Source organism: Amblyraja radiata, chromosome 2 (assembly GCF_010909765.2).
Source record: "Amblyraja radiata isolate CabotCenter1 chromosome 2, sAmbRad1.1.pri, whole genome shotgun sequence".
Classification (NCBI taxonomy): domain Eukaryota; kingdom Metazoa; phylum Chordata; class Chondrichthyes; order Rajiformes; family Rajidae; genus Amblyraja; species Amblyraja radiata.
The window spans coordinates 130766990-130786825 of NC_045957.1; the positions used below are offsets into that span (position 1 = coordinate 130766990).

General features: G+C 41.4%; 1 protein-coding gene across 4 annotated transcripts in view; it reads right to left on the minus strand.

The window, feature by feature from the left end:
* Positions 1 to 19836, minus strand: part of arhgap21 (Rho GTPase activating protein 21) — a 182279-nt gene that overhangs the window by 100568 nt on the left and 61875 nt on the right. For all 4 annotated transcript variants that reach the window (XM_033015808.1, XM_033015799.1, XM_033015814.1 and 1 more), the window contains exons 3-4: positions 13621 to 13800; positions 13188 to 13212 (exon numbers count right to left, since the gene is read on the minus strand). In XM_033015808.1, coding sequence (XP_032871699.1) covers positions 13188 to 13212; positions 13621 to 13800 — 205 coding nt within the window. The remainder of the gene's footprint in view (positions 1 to 13187; positions 13213 to 13620; positions 13801 to 19836) is intronic.

Genomic DNA, 19836 nt, shown 5'->3' on the forward strand with positions numbered 1-19836 from the left:
ATCAATATTCATACCACTGGGTGTAAGCTGAAATAGACTATTGACTGACGTCTATTACAAACCCAGACTCCCACAACTATCTCGACTACACTTCCTGCAACCCTGCTTCCTGCAAAGACTCTACCTCCAAATTCCTCCGTCTATGCCGCATCTGCGCCCAAGTTGAGGTGTTCCATACTGGACCATCAGAGATGTCCTCATTCTTTAGGGAGCGGGGGTAGTTGTGGGAGTCTGGGTTTGTAATAGAAGTCAGTCAATAGTCTATTTCTTGTGATGGAGACTGTGAGATCAAGAAATGGGAGGGAGGTGTCAGAGATGGTCCAAGTAAATTTGAGTCTTGTGATGGAGACTGCTCAATCTCTACTACACATCTTCCCACCCAGCTTCCTGCAAATACTCTATCCCCATCTCCCATACTAGAACATCTGAGATGTTCAAGTTCAAGTTTGTGAGTTTATTGTCATGTGTCCCTGTATAGGATAATGAAATTCTTGCTTTGCTTAAGCCTGTGTGCTTAATATAATAGGCATTTACTACAAAACAGATAAGTGTGTCCATATAACATGATATAAATATATACACGCATGAATGTATGAATGAATGCACACATGTCCTCATTCTTTAAGGAACAGGGGTGTCCCTCTCCCATCATATACGAGGACCCCACTCGTGTCTTCTCCGTACAGCTCTGCCCTTGCTCTCCCTCCCACTAGTCACAACAGAGACCCCCTAGTCATTCCACCCCATCAGCCGTCGCATACAACACATAATCCTCCAAAATTTCCGTTACCTCGACGGGATCCCATCACTAGCAACATTTTCCCATCTCCACCCCTTATCGCCTTCCGCAGAGACCGTTCCCTCCGCAACTCCCTGGTTAACTGACCCAGTCTCAGCCAAACCAACCTCTCCCCGGGCACTTCCCCTGCAACCGCAGAAGATCTAACACCCGTCGCTATACCTCTTCCCTCTACTCTGTCCAGGGACCCCCGACAGTCCTTTCAGGTTAGGCAGAGGTTCACTTGCACCTCCTCCAACCTCATCTACTATATCCGTTGTTCAAGATGTGGACTCTTTTACATCGGCGAGACCAAACGCAGACTGGGCGACCTTTTCGCAGAACACCTTCGCTGGAACAAACCTAATCTCCCGGTTGCTGGACACTTTAATTCTGCTTCCCATTCCTACACCATACTGTCCTCGGTCTCCTCCATTATCAGAGTGAGGTTAAATACAAATTGGAGGGACAGCATCTCATATTTCGCTTGGGCAGCTTACAGCCCAGTGGTATGAATATTGATTTCTCTCACTTCAGGTAGCCTAGGCATTCCCTCTCTCTCTATCCCCCCCACACCCAAGTCGCACTAGGTTCTCATTTTCACCCTACAAACAGCTTGCTGTTTTCTTTATCATCTTAACTTTTTTGCATATCTTGCATACATTGTTCTTTATCTCTCCACATCACCGTGATATATCTTGATTCCCTTATCCCTAACCAGTCTGAAGAAGGGTCTTGACCCAAAACGTCACCTATTCCTTCTCGCCAGAGATATTGCCTGTTCCACTGAGCTCTTTGTGTCTATCTTCGGTTTAAAACAGCATCTGCAGTTCCTTCTTACACACAAACTTAATTTTAGATCCCTTTGTGTATTTGTAGAAGTGATGAAGTGAATGTTGGCAAAACACAAATAAAAGGTTACATAACACAAGTTCAAATGGAATCCAAGAACTATGCCTTTTCTACTGGTCATGAAGAACATTACTATTTTTCTACCTCCATACATTTTCCAGTACTATTCTAATACCATTAATTTCCAGAAATTTATCAATTCCTGTTTTGAATGAACTTAATGACCAAAATTTCATTCGCCTCTGGAATAAAGAATTCCAAAGATTCACCACCCTCAAAGAAGTAATGGCTTTTCTTCGCAATAACAGTCAGTCTTCTCCTTATTCCCAAACTGTCCTGGACTCCTCAGCCAAGCAAAACATTCTCCCAGCATCCAGCCTGTCAAGGCTTGCAAGAATGTTTGTAAATTTTAGTATTACCTCCTCTCATTCTTCTAAATTTTGGAGAATACAGGCCTAGTCTAAACAATCTCTTCTTATAGTCTGAATTCTCACTTTAGCAAGTACATCATTTCTTAGGTAAGAAAGCGCAAGAGACCAAAACTGTACACAAAAATCTAGATGCAGTCTCACCACAGACCCATACACGTGGAATAAGACTTCCTCACTTCTAATTAAAATGTTCTCATAATAAAGGGCAACTTACTATTTAATTATTTACCCTTTTGCTGCACTTAGATGCACTCGACTATCAGCAACTTGACTTTATAAGCATACCTAGATTCCTGTGAACATCAACAACATTTAAAATATACCGGACAGGTACATGGATGGGAAAGGTTTAAAGGGGTATGGGTCAAACACGGGCAGGTGGACTAGTGTAGATGGGACATCTTGTTCAGCATAGGCAAGTTGGGCTTCTTTCTGGGCTGGGCATGACAATAAACTCACTTGAACTTGAACTTGAACTTGTATGACTATGATTCTAACTTATCATTTAAGAATATCTCGCTTGTTTCGTACACCAAAATGGCCCGCACAATTTTACAAATTATATACCATCTTGCCCATTCACTCTGCTTATTTATATCTCTTTGAAACCTCTTTACTTCTTCCTTTACTATCCAACTTCCGTGATTTAAATAGGATTTGAAAAGTATTAAAATTTAAACATTTTAACATAAATATACTTCAAGTGTTTTAAAGTGTTTATTATCTGAGACATATAGATACATCTATAGTTGAAAAAGGTTTTTGACAACACGAGCTATTAGCATCTTGGGGTGGAGTGTGGGGTGCTTTTCTGGTTCTGCCACTTAAAGCCTAGGCATTAGTTGGCCACTCTGCAGGACAGCTGTGACAGTAACATCTGGAATTCAATTTGTCCCAAGGGACCATTATTGCAGACATTGAACTTTGTCAATGGAAATGACGCGATACAATGCTGAGAACGATATTCTGCACTCTGTATCTTTTCCTTTACTCTATTTATTGTATGAGAGTTTGATTTGATTGTATTTATGTATAGTAAATCTGATCTGTTTGGATAACATGCAGACCAAAGATTTTCACTGTACCTCGGTGGTACAAGTGACAATAACAAACTTAAACCTACCAGTCATATAAATTCAATGTTTTGGGGAAAAATTGAAACACAATGTGCAAATAACATTTTCTTCCCAATATTTCTCTTTTTAAGATATATTTTGCTTTATTTCTCAGTTTTGGTAATCCACTCTAAGTGCAAATAAGAAGACATGAAATTGAGCTTCAGAAGTATCTGCTACTTTGTCATTTATATTAATGACAAAGTTTTAGTACAAGGAGTAATATACAAGACACCTATTGTCATCAGCATTGCAGATTCATGTACTGGCCACTGGGTGATGGTGTAGACCCAATTTCTACATCATTTTCTGTTTCGGCTGTTTAACTTGATTTTCTTTTTCATAATCTTACTTTGATTGATTACCTACTTTCCCTTCTTATTCTTTGCTTTTCGTACTTAACTAACATTTTTTTCTTCCCTCACATCACCATCTTACGAGAGGACATGGCTTAGGGGAAGAGGGGGACAATTTTAAGGAGATGCGATGGGCACCGTTTTTGGTACATTGAGAGTAGCAGGTGCCTGGAATATGCTGCCAAGGGCAGTGTGGAAGCATTTAGGCTTATAGATAGCACATATAGAAGGAATGGATTTGAATCCCATGCAGGCAGAGGGATGAGATTCATTTGGCATCATGTTTGGGACAGATATGGTGGGTCAAAGGGCTTATTCCTGTGCTGTACTGTTTCTATGGGTATTCAGGAAAGTAAAAATAGAATTGTGCTCAATACCAGTTTGCTTGCTCATGGTAACAGTTAAAAAAATTGACCCCACACTTTCCATTCAATATTCCAGCTTACAAAAGTAAATAAAGACTGAGACATAGGTCCATAAAGAATACAACAAAGGCACAGAATGCATATATTTCAATTATCTGTAAAATCAAATGGAAACCTTTTCGCAAGAATCTCCCACTTGTTTACTATGACTGAGAAAATTTAAGATGATTACAAAAAATAGTCGCTGGCTATCTGAAATAAAAACTGAGAATGCTTAAACACTCAGCACATCAGCCAGCACATGGGAAAAGAGAAACAGAGGCAACGTCTGCCCTCTGACAGAATGAAGACAGTGAGAAAAGACTGTCTGAAGAAGGGTTTCGGCCCGAAACGTCGCCTATTTCCTTCGCTCCATAGATGCTGCTGCACCCGCTGAGTTCCTCCAGCAATTTTGTGTACCTGTGAGAAAACCATGTTGTTAGCTGCAGATGAGGTGGGATAGGTTATGGCCATTGTCACCATTATGAGCAGCTGTAAAGGGTCATCCAGTTGATGGACAGTTAGGAAGTTAAAATATGAACAAAAAAAACATTAAATGATGTGAAATGCAGGGTGGTAGAATATGACCAGCAAATCAGAGTAATGAAGAGAGAACAACTGAGACAATATCACGCAAAGATGACTTCTAAGAAGAAAAAACTAAAATGTTGAGTCGTTTTTTCCCCCACAGATGTTGCCTGGCTTGCTGTATGTTTCCAGTCATTTCCATCTTTATTTGAGAATACTGACTTTATGAAAAGTAGCAATTGATGACTTATTTTTCTTTTGTGGGACACTGCAGGCTGCCACAAATGAGGAATACAGCCTTTTTCAAAGCAAGTTCAAGTGAGTTTATTGTCATGTGTCCCTGATAGGACAATGACATCCTTGCTTTGCTTCAGCAAGATGGTGTTATAAACAAGTTTGTATAAACAAGGTCAGGAGGTAGTTGGGAGAGGGCATGGTGGGGCAGGAGGAACATAACTCTATTACACTTGCTGCAGATTTTCCTTGGTAATTAATTTCCTTCCTTGATGGATGATTAAAATTCTTCTGCAGATAAAGTTTTGATAAATGCCTTTAGGAAGGAGGGGTAGGTAGAAGAGAATGATGAATTATGCCCCCAACTACTCATGCAAAGGTTCTGTTTGATATCCACAGGTATGGGGATTAAATGGGTTTATTAGGTTTTGTAACATTTTAAAATGATTCAATCTAGTCGAGATGTTGGAGATTATAAGATTAGAACTGCTCCCCATGGATACAATGTATGAATAACATATCCTTCCCAAAAGTTCTTTTTTGAGAGAATTTGTTTACAGATTATAGTCCAGTGTTGATCAAAACTCAATTTTAGGAAATGCCATTAAAAATTAAAATTTAAACCAGAAAAGGATGTTAGTAACAGTGATTAAAAATGGGGAGGGAGAGGGACTCGTGCATTTTCTGTGCTTACTTCAGATTTCCAGCTGCTAATGGTTTAGTTGCTTAAAAAATCCTTGAAGAACTGGGTAGAAGGGAGGGGCCCCACCAACTCTTGTTGTATCAGCATAATTAATTAACTAGCACCTTACAAGTGACACGTCATATCACAATTTTTTTACTATGTGCTATTTGTTTTAATTTACAGCTTCAATTTGTTTTTCTCTTCAGTTATGACAATACATTTTAAGTACAAATACGAAGTCATGAAATTGAACTGCAAAATTATCTGGCTATTTTTGTTTTGGAAGCAGTACCCAGACATGAACGCAACTGGACTGTTAGAATAAAATTTACGAGGCACGATAAAATGCTTCCTGGAAAGGAACTCGGTGCCTAACCCAATCCTGCCAATGGGTGACTCAAATTCCACACTACATAACTGTGTCTTCATCATCATCATCATCATCATCATCGGCGGTCACTCAAATCGAGTATGACTGTCCTCTCCTCTCCGTAGGGTTGTCTACTTGTGAATCTGCAGATGTCTGTAGAGGCCGATCCGCGATCCACACACCTTGGTGCAATGTGAGTAGTTGAGACTGGCAGTGGTTGGTAGTCGTCGAACCCCCTTCTATCTCTCCTTACGGTGCTGTCGCTTTGTCTCTGCATCACGGCGTAGTTCCATTTTGTGACGTGCAGCTCCTTCCTGCACAGATTTCCTCCAGGAGCGCCTGTCGAGTGCAATGTGCTCCCAGTTGCTCGATGTGATGTGGAATTTCTTCAGACTGTTCTTGATGTTGTCCTTAAAGCGTTTCTTTGGCCTGCCGGGGGATCGCCAACCTTCCTTCAATTGAGAGTACAGGATTTGTTTAAGGGAGACATGTGTTGGACATGCGGATGACAAGGCCAGTCCATCGAAGTTGGTGCTGCATCATTGTGGTGGTGATGCTGGTCATGTTGGCTTCCTCCAAAATGCTGATGTTGGTGCGTTTGTCCTCACAGCTGATCCTCAGAATCTCTCGTAAGGATCTTTGATGGTATTGTTCCAGGGCTCTCAGGTGCCTGCTGTAGGTGGTCCATGACTCGGCTCCATACAACAGGGTGGAGAGGACAACGGCTCTGTAGACCAGCAGTTCTGTTTGAGCCTTTAGGTCTCAGTCTTCAAAGACTCTTTTTCTGAGTCTGGCGTAAGCTCCGATGGCACAACTCAGGCGATGGTTGGCCTCAGAGTTGATGTCAGCTTTTGAGGAAAGAATGCTGCCAAGGTAGGGGAAGTGGTCAACGTTTTCAAGAGTGGTGTTGTCCACTTTTATAGTGGGCTGGGTCAACGGCTGATTGGGTGGAGGTTGATGTAGGACCTGGGTCTTCTTGATATTTAAGGCTAGGCCCATGGCTCTATATGCCTTGACAAAGACATGCAGGATGCCCTGGTCCTCTACAGAGTGTGCTGCAATGACGCAGTCGTCCACGTACTGAAGCTCCATGATGGCGGTGTTACTGACTTTGCTCTTGGCCTTCAACCTATTAAGGTTGAACAGGTCGCCTGCGTACCCCGGGACTGGCTGCAGTTCCCAGATAGTGAAAACTAATTGAAAAAAATAAAACGGCTGCGGGCCGGATGAGTTCGGGTTACGGACCGGATCCGGGTGTAGGTTGCCGACCCGTGTTAGGCCTCAATGTGTCCCCCCCCCCCCCCCCCCCACATATTTTAAAAGTGATTTGGCCCAAGTCCATCTTTCTTGGCTAACAAGCTAACCTTCGGTCTCCAAGACGCAGGTAAATATTCGGGCCTTATTTTAGGGTAAAAAATAGCGTCTTCATTGCCGGGAAATACGATAATCTTATTTATAGCAGGTTGATGAGCATTCACACAGTCAACTGGATGCAGTCATCTTTGTTTGTCTACTTCCAACAGGGTAATTGGTCACCCTGTGCGTAGGGGAGAGGGTAGGGCTGAAGATGTCCTGGTTGGGTTGTTCCTGGGCCTGGCCAAGCTGGCCATCCGTGAGTCAAGGCACCAGACGTTGGAGGGCTCTACCCGAGCCGGCTGCCTGCCCCTTTTCCGGGGATACGTCCGTGCCCGGGTGCGGATGGAAAGGGAATACGCCCTGTCTACGGGCACCCTGAGGGAGTTCCGGGACCGCTGGGCACCGAGGGGGGTTGAATGTATCCTTGACAAGGATTGCAATATAATTGTTTAGCAGGTGCTTAGCATATTTGTTCGTCTTGTATTATGGTGGTGTTTTGTTTTATTGTATTGTCAATACTATTTTAATATTTGAATAAATATTTTTGATTAAAAAAAAACAAAAAAAAAAACAGGGTAATTGGTAAGGAAAAGGAAACCTCATCCAAACTTAAATTCATTTATGAAAGTTATTTGAAATCTAACAATAGAACTGCGACATAACTAACTCACTACCCAGCAATTAAATTTATGCCTAAAGCCTTCTGACTAGCAGTGAATTGAAAATATAGGTCAAATCTCCTGGAGGTTACATATTTGCATACCATTCAGTAGGTATGTTGCAAAGCCTACCTGAAGCGTCGCTGAAAATCTGTCGCTGCGGGTGTGCGCGATTTTGGCGCCGTTTAGAGGGGGCGGGTTTAAAACGCGATTTTCTCTAGGCTGTTCAAATCGAAGATGTTCAGCCTAGTTAATTATTAACGAAAAATCGTTGGAAGACCCCGTCGCAAAAGCTATTATTAGTTTTAAAGGCCTCGTATAATAGTTATAGTAGTTTAAAAATCAACCTCTAAACCCGCGAACACCAGCAACCGCAGGGTCTCATAAAGCAAATAGCAGAAGGTAGGTTGTATATTTTTACATTAAAAAGGGCTTCTAAAGATCCCTTTATACAAAGTTTAATATTGCGAGTAGCTCATTTTGGGCCCATTATATCCCGCAGTATTTTTCTCGGCATTTGGGGGCACAAATCTACCGCAATGTGAACGTTCTAAACCAGCGCGTTCACAGGAACCCACTGGACTTTAATTTACAGCAATTGAACACTGAATTCCTTCTATTTGGTCTATAAATTAATGTAAATGAGATTTAAAAATCATGTTTTATTGTGAATTATTTGTGAATATTATTTGGACATTAGGCTATTTAAAAATGTTAATCATTTATTAAGAAATGGATAGATGTTTAGATCTAGTAATTGAAGTCTGAAATTAGCTACAATTAGGTAACTAACTAACTAATTATATGCTTTAATTTCAGGTTATCCAAGTAAGATAATTTTATATTTGTTTCAGAATGCTTCAATCTATGATAACTGAAAATTTCATTCAGTTCTCTTAATTTTTAAGAAAGTTATGGGCTTTTGACTGTTCACGATCACAGGTTTTTTGTTATGTCCATAGAAAATCAATAGGGAACAAGATGCTCATTTCCCAGTATGAAAATGGCCATAACCTTTTAAATACTTGAGATATGAAAGTGAATTAGGTGTCAAATTAAACTTATTTTTATGCTTTATCTGATGGGATAAATTGCAGACTTGATTTTTAAAATCTCAAAATTTTGTAACATTGCTACATTCAGGGCTCGAAATTAACAGTTGCCCGGGTGCCAATGGCCACCTAAAGTCCCGCCGGGCAACCTAAATGCCGAGTCATTTTGTCCGGCTTGGCACTGCAGATACTGGTTTATACCAAATATAGATACAAAAAACTGGAGTAACTCAGCGGGTCAGGCAGCATTTCTGGAGAGAAGGAACATTTCGTGTCGGCGGCGGCGACAGCTATAGTGTGGGGCAAAGATACTAGGTGCGGGGTGACGGAGGGTCGGAGCAAATGATGGGCTCGCACAGCAGCAGTGACAGCGGCTCCACCTCCTCCTCCCGCACCCCGCCCGCTGTTGCTTGCCTCTCCGCCAACGGCGATATCCATTTTCAAAACAAACCCGAGGCCGGGAGGAGGGAGGACCCACACCGAGATGGGAGGAAGGAGGAGGCCCCCTTCCGCCGTCTGAAGCACCTGCACCGCTCGACCCGGCACCTTCCTGTTGGCTGGCGGAGAAGGGGAGGCGGTGGCGAGGAGATCCCAACTGCCTCACCCTTTGGGGGCTGCACTTGGCGGTGGACAGGGATGGCCAAGGCAGCGGGGCGATGTCCGAGGAGCGCTGACCTTCCTTCCTCACCACCTCCCCCCCCCCTCCCTCTCTCTCTCTCTCTCTCTCTTGTACGCCCCCCTCAACCCCTTATCCTGGGTCCCCTCCTCTCCATCCCACACTGATCCCCATCCCCACCTCTATTCAATCCTCACTGACATCCCCCGTGCCCCAGTCCCCATCTAGCCCCCACCACCCCCCCCCCACCCCCACCCCGATCTATTCATCCTGCACTGATCACCCTATCCACCTTGCATTGATTCTCCTGCCACTCCCCGTCCATCCTACACTGGTCCCCCAATTCATCCTGTACTTACCCCCCTTCCCATCCATCCTGCACTGCTCCCTCCATTTATCCTGCACCGATCCCCCCCATCCATCTTGCACTGATCCCCCATCCATCCTGTAGTGAACCACCCATTCATTCTGTTCTGATCCCCCCCATCCATCCTGTACTGATCCCCCCCATTCAAGAATGGGGAGGATGTCTGAAGAAGGGTCTTGACCCGAAACGTCACCTATCCCTTCGCTGCACGGATGCTGCCTCACTCGCTGAGTTTCTCCAGCATTTTTGTCTACCCCCATTCATCCTGTACTGATCCCCCCCCATCCATCTTGTACTGATCCCCCCCCCCATCCATCCTGCACAGATCTCCCCCATCCATCCCGTACTGATCCCCCCCATTCAACCCCACTGACATCCCCTGCGCTCTCCCCTCACAATTTTACCTACTCCAAACAACACACACTAATTCCCCTGCCTCAATCCATCCATTCCGCACCGATTGCCTTCTCAACACCCCCCCCCCCCCCCCGCCATCTATCCATCCCGCACTGATTCACACCCCTGACCCTACTGTCCGGGAAATGTCTTCAGAGCAAACAATGACTATGTTTGATAACAGAATGCAATCAAATGTGTTTTAATTCCCAATGTTATTATTTGTTTTAATCCATAAAGATAGATTAATTAAATTGTGAACAGGTGAAACATTAAAACCGCAGTGTTCAATTGCCACTGCTACTGTTGACACGTTATTACAGAATTCATTTTAACGGCAAATCAACGCTCTTAATATGGAGTATCTATACTGTAGTTATTTAATGCGTAACATTCACAACTATACGTTGGATTTATCCAGGTTTTACTTCTACAGTCGGGCATATACATCACAAATTTTTTAATGTTAATTCTGAAGTGGGAATGATGGAAACAGCGTTTATCAATATTTTTTTTTAAATCTGGTGCGTACAAACTGAGTATCTTCATTGCTGTTCACAACACATACATCTAATCTGAATGTTCAGTAATGTGGCGTTTTGACATCTTTAAACATATTACCAAAAGAACATTTGTTGCAGTTATGTCTTTGCTGCAGCCATCTCTTGTCAGTTAGTGTAATGTTTAACCTGTCAGGTGGGTATAGTCGGTTTTAACAGCTGTTATCATAAAATGCCTTTAGAAATTTCCTTGCAACCCGTAAACAAGTGAGAACCCTGCCATTATCATGATAAATACTGTACTTTATATTCATAAAATATTTTAGAGGAAGGTCCGCATGACTGCTTTATAATGATCTTTAAATGAACTTAATAAAAAGAGTTCTAAAGCAAAAGAATGGACATCAGTGTGGACCTAATTTTTACATAACATTTAGTGTAATTTTCTTTAGGTTCTTTTCAGTTAATATGGTTGTTATAATGATAGAATGGCAGGTTATGTGCTGATAATAAGTTGGGTCTATAATTTAAAATAACAGACTTTCCAAGAGAATATTAAATTCATATTCCCTTTATCCTGTATCTGTACACTGTGGACAGCTTGATTGTAATCATGTATAGTCTTTCCACTGACTGGATAGCACATAACAAAAAAAACTTTTAACTGTACCTCGATACACTCGACAATAAACAAAACTACATTACAAATTAAATAAGCATACAATTTGAACATTGGGTAACGTATTTTTCAAACAAAATGCTTCAATATTTACATTTTGGTTTTCTGGTCGAGATAACTATTCTATAATCAGATTCTCCAGATGCAATATAAATGCCGGTTTATTTTGTGTTCTGTTTGACAGTTGCAAAAATTCATAGATATCACATTACCACAAATCATTTTCATTTAAAATTAAAGTGTGTTATTTTGGCATTATATTTAATCTCATGTTACAGTATGATATGACAGCTTTAATTATAGCCAAACTTAGACCATGTTGTTTTTATTGCGTGCATATCTTCTCTAATGAAGCACTGAGTTTATAGCAGACCAAAAAAAAAGATATTCACCATGCTTTACTGCCACTTTGCTACTTCTGATTACACTGGGGTGCGTGAAATAAATACACATTTTCCACAATTTCATAAGAGCATCTCAGTATTCCTGCATGTTCTTGATTCCCCTACTCTGTGTAAAAAAAACTCTGTGCATTCACCTTGCGATCTTATGCACCTCTTTAAGATCACCCTTTAGTCTCCTGCACTCCAAGAAAAAGTCCTAGCCTGCCCAGCCTCTCCCCAACAGCTCAGGCCCTCAAGTCTCTGCACCATCCTTGTAAATCTTCTCTTCACCCTTTCTAGCTTAACAACATTAACGGCGGTACAGTGGCACAGTGAAGCAAACGTTTTGTTAAAGCAAAGAGATGTTAAAACAAACTCTTTACACTAGCACACTAAAGTACTTCCATGCTTTGCTACATAGTTTGGATTGATTTAGTTAGTGGGTACATTTTATCCTCTTTGTCTACATGCATACACAGCCTGGCAAATATTACAATATAGCTAGTAGAAGCTGAAACTCTGTCTTTTGCAACCTGGTCAGAAACAAGGCTATTTGTGAAAAATAATACTAGAAAATTAGCTGACATTTAAATACAACAAAATGGCCTAATAATTCAAGCACATCCAAATAATTTGCAAACTAGATGATCCCAAGAATCAATGGTGACAAAAATAAGAAAGTGCCAAATCTCCTAATTGCTGTGGATTCAGAAATGTCAATTCTTCTATTTCACTTTGTGTCATAGCAGGGTTTGAAAGAAAAAGTGCTGCTCCGGTAGATTTTCTAGGTCCTAATTTGTAAAAATAAATTTAGGAGTTTCCTGATTATTTCTTTAACACGCAATGTAGTGTAATTATATTAACATCTTATCTTATCACATTAAAGGATAGCCAAATTCAACAAGTGGCATCATATGTATCAATTTGAAATAAGACAATTATTTTGGCAGTGAACTGCATGCATATGCAGCATAGCAACACAACCTGTATGTTCCCATCTAAGTGACACATAACTCTGACATGGAAATATATCCCCAGTCCGTTATCTTCACTGGGTCTAGAACTCTAATTACAGTGTGAGCATGAGAACTCTCGCTTCATGAGAAGGACTGCAGCAGTTCAAAGAGGTGGTGCTCAAAGGTAATTAGGATATTTATAATTATAATAGTTACTGATCTTGTTGACAATGCTACACCACATACAAATTACAAAAATCTATTTGAGAAAATATGAATTATCTTCAAAACTAGTACACGTAAATGTATGTGTACCACTTGAGAAATTTACAATTAGTACACAAAGGTGGATATTAAACTTAGGGGTAGCACAGAGCTATGAAAACTTTAATTTCAGAGCCCAGGTTATAGAACATGCATACCAAGTTATCACTACTCTTATAAACTGAAAAGATGTATGTCATACTCACATCCCTTATTTCCATTCTCTTCATCCTGGCAAAATAAATAAAGTTAATTCCAGTGTTCAAATTCCAAAAAGTAATATATATGAGCAGTTTTTTCTAGTTTTTCTTTCATTAATACATTTAAACCCATTCTTAAAAAAATTAACAAAACTGACATTACAAAAAAAAACTCAGCAAGCCAATATGGTGGACTGCTTTCCACAATTTTGTTCATTAGCTTTCACATTTATGATCATTATTGTTGATCTGTAAGAGCTAGGCCTTTCTCAAGAACCACATTGTAGCTCGAGAGGTTGAGATGAGCCAATTAAAATTAAAACAATTAAAAATATGAGCAATTTAATTTAACAGTACTAAAATTAAGAAGGCATTTCTGACTAAACAACATTTAAAATGATGGTATTTTGAGCATGCTCAATAAATTGTTGATTCTGACCTTCATATTGGTATGTACAGCTGACTCTGGTGGGTATACAATGAAGTGCCTCAGCGTAAATCCAAAACCCTGTGAATTCCGTCGCAAATTAATGGTTTTTGAGCCGCCCCATGAGAACATGTCATCCACCTGTGGTGAAGTGCTCTCGACTTGCCCACACCCATTCTTCTTATGTTTTCCCTATGGGAAGAAAATAAATCAGTTGAGAACTGGAAGTATAAATGAAAATTTCACAATACAGCTAAAGTTATAATGAAACATTGCATCCAGCCAAAAATGTGTATTAACCTTTGATTCAATAGTTTTTGAGATAGTAACAGCACAGTGAGCAGCCGGGGGGGGGGGGGGGGGGGGGGGGGGGGATTCAAATTTGGAATTCAAGTTCAAGTTCAAGTTCAAGTTCAAGTGAGTTTATTGTCATGTGTCCCTGTATAGGACAATGAAATTCTTGCTTTGCTTAAGCACACAGAAAATAGTAGGCATTTACTACAAAACAGATAAATGTGTCCGTGTCTGTCGATGGCAGAAAATCAATAACAACTGTCAGACACAGAACATGAACAAATGGCTGAAATACTAAATAATTACTTTGTTTATTTACCAGAGAAACAGGTCATGTGGATGTTGAATTAAAACCTGTGATTAGAATATGACTGCATTTAAAATAAAACAATAAACTCAAAGAGACTAAAAATCGTGTCAGCTGGATTACATCTGCATAATTTAAGAGTTGTAGAGCTGTTATTTATTATACATCAAACCTATAATTATTTGATTATCAAAAAGTCAACATCATACACAAAATTAAGTAGTAAAATAGAATATTCACTAGTCAGCTTAACGTCATTATTGATAGGAAAAATGGAAGAATCTCGACTAAAAGAGAAAACGTAAAAATATTTGGAAAAATAAATAGAGAAAGTCATATTTAACCAACGTCACTGAATTCTTTGAAGAGATTCCACAATGACAATATGGTAAATGTAATGCATTTAGATAAATGATCAAGATGAAAACAGTAAGTGTCAGAGGATATAATAACTTAGTAATAACTTAGTAAAACGAGTAATAACAGTTTATAAAACATAGAGAGAAGTAGTAAAGGACAACTTCTAGAGTGACAGTTAAAATGCGGAGTCTCACTTGGATCAGTGCTGGAACTACAGTTGTTCATCATTTGTTAAGGATTTAGATTTTGAAATAAAAAATATCTGAATTGGCATGACACATATTTCAAAGTTTAAAGTAAAACATTAGGAAAAAAATAAGTGAAAAGAATAGACACTGTAAAGAGACCTGGGAGTACAAATACATAAATCAGTAAGTAACAGTTTGATGCATCTTTAGAGACATGGAAGTGAAAAGCAGAGCTGCACTAACTGATTGCAAACCTTGCCAGGCCGTACTATATTGTATACAATTCTGGCCATACTTTCATTATGAAAAATGTTTAAAGGCAATGGATGGGATATAAAAGATTTCAAAGGCCATATCACCAGACATGCGAGGTTATGCACACCATATATTTCCTGGGAATATGGGTATTGCAATGGAAAATATATTCCCTGTATTCACCTTAATATATTCATTCATTATTCCAACCACATCAAATCTGGTCCAAACTTTTAAAATGAAATAAATGAAATTATAATAAAACTGAACATTCACAGAGCTGTTCCAGGAAACCTGCAGGAAGTCCCACTCGCACTTGCCAGTACAGATGTTCCAATACCGTCAGATGCCAATTTGGATAGGTAACAAATGATATGGAGTCATACAGCACGGAAACATGCCAAACTTGCCAAGCTGACCAAGATACCCCATCTACACTAGTCCCACCTGCCCACGTTAGACCCATATCCCTCTAAAACCTTCTCTATCAACGTACCTGTCCAAATGTCTTTTAAATGTTGCTATAGTCCCTGCCACAACTACTGGCAGCTCGTTCCATATACCCACCACCTTCTATTCCCCTAAGCGTCCAATTAAATCTTTCATCTCTCACCTTAAACCTATGTGCTCTGGTTCTCGATTTCCACTCTGGGTAAATTCACCCTATGCATTCACCCTATCTATTTCCCTTATGATCTTATACACTCTTGCAGGATCATCGCTCATCCTCCTGCGCCTAGCCTGCCCGCCCTCTCCCTATAGTTTAGGCCCTCAAGTCCTGGAAACATCCTCATAAATCTTCTCTGCACTCTGCAGTTTAACAACCTCCATCCTATAGCAGGGTGATCAAAACTGAACAATACTCCAAATGTAGCCACACCAACATCTGATTGATGAAGGCAAATGTACCAAAAGCCTTCTTGGCCACCCTATCCACCTTTCAAGGAACTACGTTACTGCACTCCTACATGATCCTTCAGCTCCACAACACTCCCCAAGACCTGGCATTCACTGTGAAGGTCTTGCCCTTTGTTTGACATTGTAAAATGCAACAACTCACACTAACTGCATTAAACTCCATTAACCATTCCTCAGCCCACATGCCCAACTAACAAGGTCCTGCTGAAATGTTGATAACCATCTTCACTATATACGATAGCACCCACTTTAGTGTAATCTACAAACTTGCTAATCATGCCTTCTACATTCTCATCCAAGTCGTTGATATAAACCACAAACAGTACTATGCCCAACACTGATCCTTGAGGACCACTAGTCAAAGGCATCTTCCAAAAACAACCTTCCACCATCACCCTCTGCCTCCCTCCATGAAGACAATTCTTGATCCAGTCAGCTAGCTCTCCCTGGATCCCATACGATCTAACCTTCCAGAGTATCCTCCCATGTGGAACCTTATCAAATGCCATGCTGAAATCGATATAAACAACGTCTACAGCTTTGTCCTCATCAATCTTTTTGGTAACTTCTTCGAAAGATGCAAAAACCCATGCTGACTATCCATGAGCAGCATCTCTCTATCCAAATGCATATACAATATAACGGACCATGGGGGGGGGGGGGGGGGGGGGAACGTGGCCATGTGGTCAGAGTGACGGGAGGTGGAGGTGACGGCAGTTCAGTGGGGAGAGGATAAAGCCACCGGCGACAGCAAGAAGCAGCAGCTGGTAGAGGGCGGAAAGCCCCAAGGTGACCGAGCATGTCATGTCAGTGGTTGCGATCCAAAAAAGCACTGTTCCTTGAGGCTACATGAACTGTGAAAACAGCCGTGTCACTGGACCGTGCGTTGGGTGAAGAAGAGCCCGATGGTGCACCTTGCAAGTCAGTGGTGCTTTCAGAACCCGGGGAGACGGTGTGAGCCCGGGCATCGTCAGGTCCGTCCGCCGTATCCAACATCCGTTATAAAGGGGACCGTGAAAATGGGCTTAATGAATATCTTATCCATCAGAATCCTCTCCAATAACTTGGCTACCACAAATGTTAGATTTACTGGTTTATAGTTGTCAGGCTTTTCCTTGCAGCCCTTCATAAAAAGAGGTAAAAAGATTAGCCACCTCCAGTCGTCCAGCATCTCACCCGTGTTTAATGATGATTCAAATATATCAGCCAGGGCACCTGCAATGACTTCTCCAGCTTCCTATGGTGTACCTGGATATATCTATTTTGTTTATTATTATTGTCACGTTCCCGGGTACAGTGAAAAGATTTTTTGTGTATCTGTCCAGTCGGCAAAAAAACTATATGATTACAATAAAACTGTCCACAGTGTACAGATACAGGAAAAAGGGTACACATTTAGTGCAAGATGAAGTCCAGTAAAGTCCGATTAAAGATAGTTCAATGAGGTAGACGGGAGGTCAGGACCGCTCTCTAGTTGGTAATAGGATGATTCAGTTGCCTGATAATAGCTGGGAAGAAACAGTCCTTGAACCTGGACATATGCGTTTTCAAATTTCTGTACCTTGTGCCGAATGGGAGAGGGGAGAAGAGGGAGTAACTTGTCCTTGATTATGCTGGTGGCCTTGCTGAGGCACTGTGAAGTGTACATGGAGTCAATGGAAGGGAGATTGGTTTGCATGATGGTCTGGGCTATGTCCATAACTCTCTGCAATTCTTTGCGGTCTTGGATGGAGCTGTTCCTTAACAATGCTGTGATGCATCCGGATAAAATGCTTTCTATGACGTATCTAATTAGGCCCAGGAGATTTATCTATCTTCATACGACTTAGAACGTTCACCACCTCAACTGTAATACCAACTGTTCTCGAAAGACACAAAGTGCTGGAGTAACTCAGTGGACTGGCCAGTATCTGCAGTTCCTTGTTTGTACTGTTCTCAAGGCATCTCCATCAACTGACCCAAGTTCCCCAGTCTTCATGTCTTTCTTCATGGTAGAAACAGAGGAGAAATATTAATTGAGTACCTTGCACATCTCCTGCGACTCCACACAGAGATGACCTCTTTGGTCTCCGATGGGCGCTATTCTCCCTCTAGATACCCTCTTTCCCTTTGGAGTTAATATTGCTTACCAGAGCTATCTCCTGCCCCTTTTTTGCCCTCCTTGTTTCTTTCTTAAGTATATTTCTCAGTTCCAGAACCTACCCCTGGGATACATTTAATCCCAGCTGCCTATACCCGTCTCATGCCTCCTTCTTTTTCTTGACTAGATCCCCAATTTCTCTTATCACCTAAGCTTCCTTACTCCCAACTTCTTGCCCTTCACTCTTATCAGGAACATGCATGTCCTGGTCAGCATACCCTTTTTACTCCAGCTTTAGCAAGTTCCTATCTAACATCAAAGTTGGCCTTGCCCCAATTCAGAACTTTAAATTGTGGATCTGCCAGTCTTTATCTAGCTTTTAAAACTAATAGAACTGTGGTTACTGGTCCAAAAAGGCTTGCCCACGGGCACTTCAGTCACTTGCCCTTCCCAATTTCCTACGAGTCGATCACGTTTTGCCCTCTCCCTTATAGTACCATCTACGCATTGCCCTTGGAAAGTTTCCTGAACACATTTGACAAATTCCATCCCGTCTAAACCCTTGGCACTAGGACAGTCCCAGTCTACATTGGAAAAGTTTAAAAAAACAACCCTACTATGTCAACCCTATTAGTCATGCAGCAGCCTGCAATCTCCTGGTATTTTTGTTCTTCTAACCCCCGTCGACTATTTGGAGGGTTATAGTACATTCTCAACAAGATGATCATCACTTTTTACATCTCAGCTCCACCCACATGGCCTCACCAGACGAACCATCGACAATGTCACTTGCCATTACATTCTCCATAATGAATAAAGCAACACTTCCTCCTTCCATTCTCCTCTATCTCTCCTGTAGCACCGTACCCTGGAACATGAAGCTGAACCTCTCTTAACTAGGTTTCTGTAAGGGCCTGTCCCACTTGGGAGTCATTTGCGCGTCACGCAGGTGGCGTGCGAAGATTTTGTGAATCCCTACTGCCTACGCCACGTCTCACCACGCACCATGCGCGTGTAATGCACGCCATGCGCGCGTCACGTGCACGTCACGCGCGTTGTGCATCATGACGTGTAAATGATGTTGCATAAATGACGCGCAAATAACACCCATGTGGGACAGGCCCCGTAGTGGTTACAACGTCCAGTCACACACACGGAGTTAACCCGCCTTACCCCTCAGACCTCTTGCATTAAGATCATTGCAATTCAATCCAACAATCCGTCCTCGCTCCCTGCCATGCTCTGCCTATTCTGTCCACTGAACTTTGTCATCACAAAAGAAAGACACAAAATACTGGAGTAACTCCGCGGGTCAGGCAGCATCTCTGGAGAACATGGATAGTTGGCGTTTCTTCTGCGGACTTTGGTATAACCAGCATCTGCAGCTCCTTTCTTTCTTTGGTATAACTAGAAAAAAAAAGTTAATTTCTTTGGTATAACCAGCAGCTGCATTTCCTTGTTTTTACATTCATTTTATCGCCTTCCATACCGACTTCTCAACTGCCTCAGTTATGGATTGGATCCTGCCCTCCCTGCCAATCTAGTGACAACCAATGAAAGTATTTTGAGTGTCCACGTGATGTACAATTTCTTGGTCTACTTCCTTGGCCATATTGTCAATGTAGTTGGACCAGGACAAATTGTTGGTATATTTACACATAGGAATTTGAAAATCTCAACCATCTCCACTACAGGCCCTCAAAACAGCTGAGTAAAACTGATAAGATGCCATGTGGATAAAAGGAATGAGACTGACAGGATTGATCCACTAGCAGATGGCATAGACACAGTAGGCTGAATGGATTCAGTCTATGTTATGCTAATGC